This window comes from Stegostoma tigrinum, chromosome 14 (genome assembly GCF_030684315.1).
Source record: "Stegostoma tigrinum isolate sSteTig4 chromosome 14, sSteTig4.hap1, whole genome shotgun sequence".
Taxonomy (NCBI): domain Eukaryota; kingdom Metazoa; phylum Chordata; class Chondrichthyes; order Orectolobiformes; family Stegostomatidae; genus Stegostoma; species Stegostoma tigrinum.
In genome coordinates this window covers 6,374,668-6,385,758 of record NC_081367.1, presented here as the reverse complement: position 1 = coordinate 6,385,758, position 11,091 = coordinate 6,374,668, and the positions used below count along the sequence as shown (strand labels likewise).

Below are 11,091 nucleotides of genomic sequence, written 5' to 3'. Positions count from 1 at the left end.
GCTCTTAGCTATTCACTGCCTGTGTTCAGTGTTGACCTCCAAAATAAGGGCAAGATGGGATAGGGCAGCCTAGTACAGACCAGCATGGACCAGTACAGACTGGCATGGACCAGAACAGACTGGCATGGACCAGTACAGACCAGCATGGACCAGTACAGTTCAGTACAGACTGGCATGGGCCAGTACAGACTGGCATGGACCAGAACAGACTGGCACGGACCAGTACAGACTGGCATGGACCAGAACAGACTGGCATGGACCAGTACAGACTGGCATGGACCAGTACAGACTGGCACGGACCAGAACAGACTGGCACGGACCAGTACAGACTGGCATGGACCAGAACAGACTGGCACGGACCAGTACAGACCAGCATGGACCAGTACAGTTCAGTACAGACTGGCACGGACCAGTACAGACCAGCATGGACCAGTACAGTTCAGTACAGACTGGCACGGACCAGTACAGACCAGCATGGACCAGTACAGTTCAGTACAGACTGGCATGGGCCAGTACAGACTGGCATGGACCAGAACAGACTGGCATGGACCAGTACAGCCGGTACAGGACAGCAGGATCAGTAGTCAGTAAAGACCAGTATGGACCAGTACAGACCAGCAGGACCAGCTCTGACCTCCCCTGCTGGAAAGGGGGAAGCCAGGCTGATGTTTGATCCCGGGAGCAGAGGTACTGAGGCCAGTGGGAGGTGGGGGGGACCACCACATGAGTGGGTTCCCAGCAGGTTTGAGCAGTGTGCAGTGAAACGATGCCAGCAGACAGGGCTGGAGCTGTCCTGTGGAATACCAGGAGGCTCTCACACAGATTCCCAGCAGGAGCTGGCTCAGGAGCCTCCTGCTGTGTCTAGGAGGTGGGGGTGGGGGTTGCAGCTCCTCCCGGTCTCTCCTTGTTTGGGTCGGAAACACTGGGCTCGGGATTTGCGGACAGTTCGCGGTTTGCCGCGGGACGGGACAGAGCGGAGAGCGGCCGCCGGGACCCAGCACCATGACCGGGAGGTACGGAGCTGCCGCCAGCACCCGGGGGGAGTGAGGGGGCAGAGGGAGCCCCGGGGGGGGGGGGAGAGTCTCGGGGGGGGGGAGAGAGAGCCCCAAGGGGGAGGGAGTGGGCAGAGAGAGCCCCGGGGGGGGAGAGAGTCTCGGGGAGAGAGTCTCGGGGGGCAGAGGGAGCCCCAAGAGGGGGGGAGTGGGCAGAGGGAGCCCCAAGGGGGAGGGAGTGGGCAGAGGGAGCCCCAACGGGGAGAGAGTGGGCAGAGGGAGCCCCAAGGGGGAGGGAGGGGGCAGAGGGAGCCCCAAGGGGGGGAGAGGGGGGAGAGATTCTCGGGGGGAGAGAGCTCCGGGAGAGGGAGGGAGGAGAGAGTCCAGGGGGAGGGGAGAGAGCCCCGGTGGTGGTGAGGGGGCAGAGAGCCCCGAGGGGGAGGCAGAGGGCAAGAGAGTCTCAGGGGGAGGGGGAGATATAGGGGGTGGGTGGGGAGGGGAGATATAGGGGGTGGGTGGGGAGGGGAGATATAGGGGGTGGGTGGGGAAGAAAGCTCCAGGGAGAGGGGGAATAAGCCCATAGGGGGAGGGAGAGAGAGTCCCAGGGAGAGGGGAGAGAGCCACTTCGAGGGACAAACAGAGGGAGGGCAGGGGAGAGACTGGGTGCTGGGTGAGAGGATGTGGGCTGCAGCGAGGCTGGGTTACCGGGAGCTGGTAGTGATGATGTGGAGGAGATGGTGTTGGACTGGGTTGGGTCAGAAATCACACAGCACCAGGTTATAGTCCAACAGGTTTATTTGTCATCACAAGTGTTGGACGCACTGGCCTTCAAAAGGCTTCATGCAATTCCATAAACTTTGGATTTGACATAAACCTGTTGGGACTGAAACCTGATGTCATGTCATTTCTGACCCTGTTCACAGTGAGGTAGGTAAGGCTCAGGGAAAGAAAATGTGACAGAGACTGAGGTCCGGGTGGAGAATGTCATTCTTACACTGAGTGCATCAGTGTGAGTGCGATATGCTGTGAGTGTGTCAGTGTTAGTGTAATGGGCTGCATATCTGTGTCAGTGTGAGTGTGACGGGCTGTGAGTCCGTAATTGTTCGTGTGCAAGGCTGTGTGTGTGTGTGTGTGTGTGTGTGTGTGTGTGTGTGTGATGGATTGTGTGTGTCAGTGTGTGTTTGATGTGCTGTAAGTGTGTCGGTGTGAGTGTGATGTGAGTGTGTCAGTGCAAATGTGATGGGCTGAGTGTGTCAGTGGAGTGTGATGGGCTGAGTGTGTCAGTGGAGTGGGATGGGCTGTGTGTGTGTCTGTGAGTGGAATGGGCTGTGTGTGTGTCTGTGTGAGAGTGATGGGCTGAGGGTGTCAGTGTTAGTGTAATTATCTGTGTAATTATCAGAGTTAGTGTGATGGTCTATATATGTGTGTGTCTCTGTGATGTGATTGTGTCAGTGTGAGTGTGATGGACTGTGAGTGTGTCAGTGTGAGTGTGATGTGCGGTGAGTGTGATGTGCAGTGAGTGTGACAGTGTGAGTGTGATGGGCTGTGAGTGTGTCAGTGTGAGTGTGATGTGCTGTGTGTCAGTGTTAGTGTGATGGTCTGTGTGTCAGTGTGAGAGTGATGGGCTGTGAGTGTGTCAGCATTAGTGTGATGGTCTATGCGCCTGTGTCTGTGTGATGTGATTGTGTCAATGTGAGTGTGATGGGCTGTATGTCGCTGTGACTATGTCTGTGCGAGTGTGATGGTCTGTGAGTGTGTCAGTGTGAGTGTGATGTGTGGTGCGTATGTCAGTGTGAGTGTGTAGGGCTGTGTGTCACTGTGAGTGTGATTGGCCGTGTGTGTCAGTGTGAGTGTGATGAGCTATAAGTGTGTCAGTGTTAGAGTGTTGGTCTATGTGTCTGTGTGATGTGATTGTGTCAGTGTGAGTGTGATGGACTGTGAGTGTGTCAGTGCGAGTGTTATGGGCTGTGTGTCAGTGTGAGTGTGATGGCCTGTGAGTGTGTCAGTGTGTGTGTAATGGGGTCTGAGTATGCCAGTGTTAGTGAGATTGACTGTGAGTGTGTCTGTGTGAGTGTGATGTGAGTGAGTCAGTGTGAGTGTGACGGGCTATGACCGTGTCAGTGTGAGTGTGATGGCCTGTGAGTGTGATGAGTTGTGAGTGTGTCAGTGCGAGTGTTATGGGCTGTGTGTCAGTGTGAGTGTGATGGCCTGTGAGTGTGTCAGTGTGTGTGTAATGGGGTCTGAGTATGCCAGTGTTAGTGAGATTGACTGTGAGTGTGTCTGTGTGAGTGTGATGTGAGTGAGTCAGTGTGAGTGTGACGGGCTATGACCGTGTCAGTGTGAGTGTGATGTGCGGTGAGTGTGTCAGTGTGAGTGTTATGGTCTGTAAATGTACGAGTGTGATGGTCTGTGAGTGTGTCTGTGTGAGTGTAATGGGCTGTCAGTGCGAGTGTGATGGGCTGTGAGTGTGACAGTGTTAATGTGATGTCCTGTGAGTGTGTCAGTGTAAGTATGATCGGCTGTGAGTGTGTCAGTGTGAGTGTGTCTGTGTGAGTGTGATGGGCTGTCAGTGTGAGTGTGATGGGCTGTGAGTGTGACAGTGTTAATGTGATGACATGTGAGTGTGTCAGTGTGAGTGTGATGTGTCTGTGTGAGTGTGATGGCCTGTGAGTGTGTCTGTGCGAGTGTGACGGGCTATGACCGTGTCAGTGTGAGTGTGATGGGCTGTGAGTGTGATGAGCTGTGAGTGTGTCAGTGCGAGTGTTATGGGCAGTGTGTCAGTGTGAGTGTGATGGCCTGTGAGTGTGTCAGTGTGTGTGTAATGGGTTCTGAGTATGCCAGTGTTAGTGAGATTGACTGTGAGTGTGTCTGTGTGAGTGTGATGTGAGTGAGTCAGTGTGAGTGTGACGGGCTATGACCGTGTCAGTGTGAGTGTGATGGCCTGTGAGTGTGATGTGCGGTGAGTGTGTCAGTGTGAGTGTTATGGTCTGTAAATGTACGAGTGTGATGGTCTGTGAGTGTGTCTGTGTGAGTGTAATGGGCTGTCAGTGCGAGTGTGATGGGCTGTGAGTGTGGCAGTGTTAATGTGATGTCCTGTGAATGTGTCAGTGTAAGTATGATCGGCTGTGAGTGTGTCAGTGTGAGTGTGTCTGTGTGAGTGTGATGTGACTGTAGCTGTGCGAGTGTGATGGTCTGTGAGTGTGTCTGTGTGAGTGTGATGGGCTGTCAGTGTGAGTGTGATGGGCTGTGAGTGTGACAGTGTTAATGTGATGACATGTGAGTGTGTCAGTGTGAGTGTGATGTGTCTGTGTGAGTGTGATGGCCTGTGAGTGTGTCTGTGCGAGTGTGATGGGCTGTGAGTGTGTCAGTGTTAGTGTGATGGGCTGTGTGTCTGTGTCTGTGCGAGCGTGTTGTGAGTGTGTAAGTGTGATGTGCTGTGAATGTGTCAGTGTGAGTGTGATGTGCTGTGAATGTGTCTGTGTGAGTTTAATGGCCTGTGAGTGTGTCAGTTTTAGTGTGATAGGCAGTGTGTCTGTGTCTGTATGATGGCCTGTGAATGTATCTGTGTTAATGTGATGGTCTATGAGTGAGTCAGTGTGAGTGAGCTTGGCTGTGAGTGTGTGTCAGTGTGAGTGTGATGGGCTGTGAGTGTGTCAGTGTAAGTGTGATGGCCTGTGAATGTGTCGGTGTGAGTATGATGGCCTGTGAGTGTGCTGGGCTGAGAGTGTGTCATTGTTAGTGTGATGGGCTGTCAGTCTGTTTCGGTGTGTTTGATGTCCTGTGAGTGTGTCAGTGTGGGTGGGATGGCCTGAGAGTGTGTCAGTGGTAGTGTAATGGGCTGTGTGTGTGTCAGTGTGAGTGTGATGGGCTGTGAGTGTGTGAGTGTGATGGGCTGAGTGTTTCAGTGTTAGTGTGATGGTCTATTTGTGTGTCAGTGTGTGTGTAATGGGCAGTGAGTCTGTGTCAGTGTGATGGGCTGTGAGTGTGTCCGTGTGTGTGTGTAATGGGGTGAGTGTGTCAGTGTCAGTGAGATTGACTGTGAGTGTGTCTGTGTGAGTATGATGTGCTGTGAGTGTGTCAGGATTAGTGTGATAATACTGTGTCAGTGGGATGGGCTGTGTGTGTGTCAGTGTGAGTGTGATGTGTGGTGAGTGTGCCAGTGTGAGTGTGATGTGCGGTGAGTATGTCAGTGTGAGTGTGATGTGCTGTGAGTGTGACAGTGTGAGTGTGATTGACTGTGAGTGTGTCAGTGTGTGTGTGATGGGCTGTGTGTCTGTGTGAGTGTGATGTGCTGTGAGTGTGTCAGTATTAGTGTGATAATACTGTGTCAGTGGGATGGGCTGTGTGTGTGTCAGTGTGAGTGTGATGTGTGGTGAGTGTGCCAGTGTGAGTGTGATGTGCGGTGAGTATGTCAGTGTGAGTGTGCTGGGCTGTGAGTGTGTCATTGTTAGTGTGATGGACTGTCAGTCTGTTTCGGTGTGTGTGATGGCCTGTGGGTGTGACAGAGTTAGTGTGATGAGCTGTGAATGTGTCTGTGTGAGTGTGATGAGCTGAGTGTGTCAGTGTGAGTGTGATGTGAGTGTGTCAGTGTGAGTGTGATGTGACTATGTCTGTGTGGGTGTGATGGCCTGTGAGTGTGTCAGTGTGAGTGTAATGGGCTGTGAGTGTGTCAATGTGACTGTGATGGGCTGCGAGTGTGTCAGTGTCAGTGTGATGAGCTGTGAATGTGTCTGTGTGAGTGTGATGGGCTGAGTGTGTCAGTGTGAGTGTGTCTCTGTGAGTGTGATGTGAGTGTGTCTATGTCTGTGTGAGTGTGATGTGAGTGTGTCCATGTGAGTTTGGATTGGCTGTGAGTGTGATGGCCTGTCAGTGGGATGGGCTGTGTGTGTGTCAGTGTGAGTGTGATGTGCTGTGTGTGTGTCAGCATTAGTGTGATGGGCCTTGAGTGTGCCAGTGTGAGTGTGATGTGCGGTGAGTATGTCAGTGTGAGTGTGATGTCCTGTGAGTGTGGCAGTGTGAGTGTGATGTGATGTGCTGTGAGTGTGACAGAGTGAGTGTGATTGACTGTGAGTGTGTCATTGTTAGTGTGATGGGCTGTCAGTCTGTTTCGGTGTGTGTGATGGCCTGTGAGTGTGTCAGAGTAGGTGTGATGAGCTGTGAATGTGTCTGTGTGAGTGTGATGAGCTGAGTGTTTCTCTGTGAGTGTGTCAGTGTGAGTGCGATGTGACTATGTCTGTGTGAGTGTGATGGTCTGTGCGTGTGTCAGTGTGAGTGTAATGGGCTGTGAGTGTGTCAATGTGACTGTGATGGGCTGCGAGTGTGTCAGTGTCAGTGTGATTGACTGTGAATGTGTCTGTGTGAGTGTGATGGGCTGAGTGTGTGATATGCTGTGAGTGTGTCAACATTAGAGTGATGGGCTGTGTGTCAGTGTGAGAGTGATAGGTTTAGTGTTTCAGTGTTAGTGTGATGGTCTATGTGTGTGTCAGTGTGTGTATAACGGGCCGTGAGCCTGTGTCTGTGTGAGCGTGATGGCTGTGAGTGTGTGCGTGTGTGTGTGTAATGGGCTGTGAGTGTGTCAGTGTCAGTGAGATTGACTGTGAGTGTGTCTGTGTGAGTATGATGTGCTGTGAGTGTGTCTGTGTGAGTTTGATGGCCTGTGAGTGTGTCAGTTTTAGTGTGATAGGCTGTGTGTCTGTGTGTGTGATGGCCTGTGTGGCTGCGAGTGTGTCAGTGTGAGTGTGATGTGCTGTGTGTGTGATGTGCTGTGAGTGTGTCAGCATTAGAGTGATGGGCTGGGATGGGTGGGATGGCCTGAGAGTGTGTCAGTGGTAATGTAATGGGCTGTGTGTGTGTCAGTGTGAGTGTGATGGGCTGTGAGTGTGTGAGTGTGATGGGCTGTGAGTGTGTGAGTGTGATGTGAGTGTGTCCATGTGAGTTGGATTGGCTGTGAGTGTGATGGCCAGTCAGTGGGATAGGCTGTGTGTGTGTCAGTGTGAGTGTGATGTGCTGTGTGTGTGTAAGCATTAGTGTGATGGGCTGTGTGTTTCAGTATGAGAGAGATTGGCTGTGAGTGTGAGTGTGTCAGTGTGAGTGTGATGGCCTGTGAGTGTGTTGGTGTGGGTGTGATGGCCTGAGGGTGTGTCAGTGGTAGTGTAATGGGCTGTGTGTGTGTCAGTGTGAGTGTGATGGGCTGTGAGTGTGTGAGTGTGATGGGCTGAGTGTTTCAGTGTTAGTGTGATGGTCTATTTGTGTGTCAGTGTGTGTGTAATGGGCAGTGAGTCTGTGTCAGTGTGATGGGCTGTGAGTGTGTCCGTGTGTGTGTGTAATGGGGTGAGTGTGTCAGTGTCAGTGAGATTGACTGTGAGTGTGTCTGTGTGAGTATGATGTGCTGTGAGTGTGTCAGTATTAGTGTGATAATACTGTGTCAGTGGGATGGGCTGTGTGTGTGGCAGTGTGAGTGTGATGTGTGGTGAGTGTGCCAGTGTGAGTGTGATGTGCAGTGAGTATGTCAGTGTGAGTGTGATGTGCTGTGAGTGTGCCAGTGTGAGTGTGATGTGAGTGTGTCAGTGTGAGTGTGATGGCCTGTGAGTGTGTCAGTGGTAGTGTAATGGGCTGTGTGTGTGTCAGTGTGAGTGTGATGTGCTGTGAGTGTGTCAGCGTTAGAGTGATGGGCTGTGTGTCAGTGTGAGAGTGATGAGCTGAGTGTTTCAGTGTTAGTGTGATGGTCTATGTGTGTGTCAGTGTGTGTAATGGGCCTTGAGCCTGTGTCTGTGTGAGTGTGATGGGCTGTGAGTGTGTGCGTGTGTGTGTGTAATGGGCTGTGAGTGTGTCAGTGTCAGTGAGATTGACTGTGAGTGTGTCTGTGTGTGCATGTGATGTGCTGTGAGTGTCTGTGCGAGTGTGATTCAAGTGTGTCAGTGCAACTGTGATGGGCTGAGTGTGTCACTGTGAGTGTGATGGGCTGTGCGTGTGCTAGTGTGAGTGTGGGCCTGTGTGTGTGTGAGTGTGATGGCCTGTCAGTGGGATGGGCTGTGAGTGTGTCTGTGTCTGTGTGACTGTGATGTGAGTGTGTCCATGTGAGTTGGATTGGCTGTGAGTGTGATGGCCAGTCAGTGAGATGGGCTGTGTGTGTGTCAGTGTGAGTATGATGTGCTGTGTGTGTGTCAGCATTAGTGTGATGGGCTGTGAGTGTGCCAGTGTGAGAGAGATTGGCTGTGAGTGTGCCAGTGTGAGTGTGATGTGCGGTGAGTATGTCAGTGTGAGTGTGATGTGCTGTGAGTGTGTCAGTGTGAGTGTGATGGGCTGTGTGTTTGTGTGAGTGTGATGGCCTGTGGCCATATCAGTGTGAGTGTGATGTGCTGTGAGTGTGGCAGTGTGAGTGTGATGGACTGAGTGTGTCTTTGTGAGTGTGATTGACTGTGAGTTTGTCAGTGTGAGTGTGATGGGCTGTGTGTCTGTGTGAGTTTGATGGCCTATGGGTATATCAGTGTGAGTGTGATGGACTGTGTGTGTCAGTGTGAGTGTGATTGACTGTGAGTGTGTCAGTGTGAGTGTGCAGGTTTGTGTATGTGTCACAGTGTGCAGCTCTCAGTGTGTCAGTGTTCGTGTGATGTGTGTGTCAGCATTAGTGTAATGTGAGTGTGTCCGTGTTAGAATTATGTGAGTGCATCCGTGTTAGTGTGATGCCAGTGTGTCAGAGTTAATGTGATGTGAATTTGTTACCCTTAGTGTGATGTGGGTGTGTCAGTGTTTGTCTGATGTGAATGTGTTAATGTCAGTGTAATGTGAGTGTGATGTGAGTGTGTCACTATTAATGTGGTTAGTGTGTCAGCATTAGTGTGATGTGAGTGTATCAGCATTAGTGTCACGTGAGCATGTCAATGTGAGTGTGTTAGTATTGGTCTGATGTGAGTGTGACACCAGTAATGTGGTAAGTGTGTCAGCATTAGTGTGATGTGAGTGTGTTAATGTTAGTGTGCAGCGTTGTAGGTGTTTCATTGTGAATGAGCATGTCCCTGTTACTGCAGCATCACAGATACCAGTTTTCAGCCAATTCGATTCACTCCAGGTGATATCAAGAAACAGTCGGAGACACTGGACACTGCAAAGGCTATGGGCCCTGACAACATTCCGGCAACAGCACTGAAGACTTGTGCTGCAGAACTGTACTATTCCCGTACAGTTACAACAATGGTATCTACCTGACAATGTGGAAAATTGCCCAAGTACATCCTACACATAAAAAGTAGGACAAATCCAACCCGGCTAGTTACCGCCCCGTCAGTCTCCTCTCGATCATCTGTAGAGTGATGGAAGGTGTCAGTAACAGTGCTATCGAGCAGCAGCTGCTCACCAATAACCTGCTCAGTGACACCCAGATCAGGTTCCACCAGGGCCACTCAGCTCCTGACCTTATTCCAGCCTTGGTTCAAGCATGGACAAAAGAGCTGAGCTCCAGAGGTGAGGTGAGAGTGACAGCCCTTGACATCAAGGCTCTATTTGACCAAGATTGGCATCAAGGAGCCCTGGCAAAACTGGAATCAGTAGGTATCTCGGGGCAAACTCTCCGCTGGTTGGAGTTATACCTGACACATAGGAAGATGATTGTGGTTGTTGGGGGTCAATCATCTCAGCCCCAGGACATCTCTGCAGGAGTCCCTCAGGGTAGTGTCCCAGGTCCAACCATCTTCAGCTGCTTCATGAATGACCTTCCCTTCATCATAAGGTAAGAAGTGGGGATGTTCGCTGATGATTGCACAATGTTCAGCACCATTCGTGACTCCTCAGATACTGAAGCAGTCCGTGTTCAAATGCAACAAGATCTGGGCAATATCCAGGCTTGGGCTGACAGGTGGCAAGTGACATTTACACCACACAAGTGCCAGGCTATGACCATCACCAATAAGAGACAATATAACAGCCACCCCTTGACGGTGTTACCATCACTGAATCCCCCACTATCAACATCCTGGGGGTTACCATTGACCAGAAACTCAACTGGACTCACCACATTAACAGAGTGGCTACAAGGTCAGGCCAGAAGCTGGGAATACTGCGGCAAGTAACTCACCTCCTGGCTCCTCAAAACCTGCCCACCATCTACAAGGCACAAGCCAGGAGTGTGATGGAACGCTGTGAGGTTTTGGAGTAGATCTGTAGCTCGGGTTGTGGATGTTGAGGCTGGTTGGCTCGCCGAGCTGGTTTGTAATTCTGCATTGTGTGAGTGTGAGTGGGAACACTCCCCATTGGCCTGGATGGGTTCAGCCCCAACAACACTCAAGAAGCTTGACACCATCCAGGACGAAGCAGCCGCTTGATTGGCACCGCGTCCACAAGCGTCCACTCCCTCCACCATCCACGCTCAGTAGCAGCAGTGTGTACTATCTATAAGATGCCCTGCAGAAATTCACCAAAGATCCTTAGACAGCACCTTCCAAACCCACAACCACTTCCGTCTAGAAGGACAAGGGCATCAGACATATAGAATAGAGTAGAATAGAATCCCTACAGTGTGGAAACAGGCCCTTCGGCCAACAAGTCCACACTGACCCTCAGGGCATCCCACCCAGACCCATCCCCCCCCATAACCCACCCTGAACACCACGGACAGTTTAGCATGGCCAGTTCTCCTAACCTGCACATCTTTGGACTGTGGCATCTATGGGAACTCCACCCCCTCCAGGTTCCCTTACGAGCCTCTCACCATCCTGACTTGGAAATATATAGCCGTTTCCTTTACTGTCGCTGGGGTCAAAATCCTGGAATTCCCTCCCTAAGGGCATCTTGGGTCAACCCGCGGCGGGAGGACTGCAGCGGTTCAAGAAGGCAGCCCACCCCCATCTTCTCGAGGGGCAACTAGAATTAGCATTAGCTTTATTGTCACACATACTTACATGAGTACAGAGAAAAGGTTAGATGCTGCGGCGTCATGGCGCCATTGCTATTACAAAGGTATGTCAGGGATTAGAAATAAAATGCTGGCCAGTCAGTGACACCCATGCCCCAGGAGCAAACAGATAAAAGAAACGCGCAGGGAGGCTCTCAGGGCAGTATTGCTATGCTCACTATCAGGCATCGTGGGGCTCATGGTGGGACAGGC

General features: G+C 51.7%; 1 protein-coding gene across 3 annotated transcripts in view; it reads left to right on the top strand.

Annotated features, from left to right (window-relative positions):
* Positions 1-809: 809 nt before the first annotated feature.
* The window catches only part of LOC125457752 (LIM and senescent cell antigen-like-containing domain protein 2), a 96,128-nt gene continuing 85,846 nt past the window's right edge, over positions 810-11,091 (top strand). Inside the window, exons 1-2 of one of the 3 annotated variants that reach the window (XM_059650967.1) lie at positions 810-1,013; positions 9,020-9,185. Coding sequence is in view for 2 of the 3 variants with exons in the window: in XM_059650966.1 (XP_059506949.1) it covers positions 9,593-9,717 (125 nt within the window). In the remaining variant the exon portion in view is untranslated. Of the gene's footprint in view, positions 1,014-9,019; positions 9,186-9,492; positions 9,718-11,091 lie in introns of those variants that run through there. The other 2 variants (XM_048542338.2, XM_059650966.1) reach the window with 2 other exon arrangements.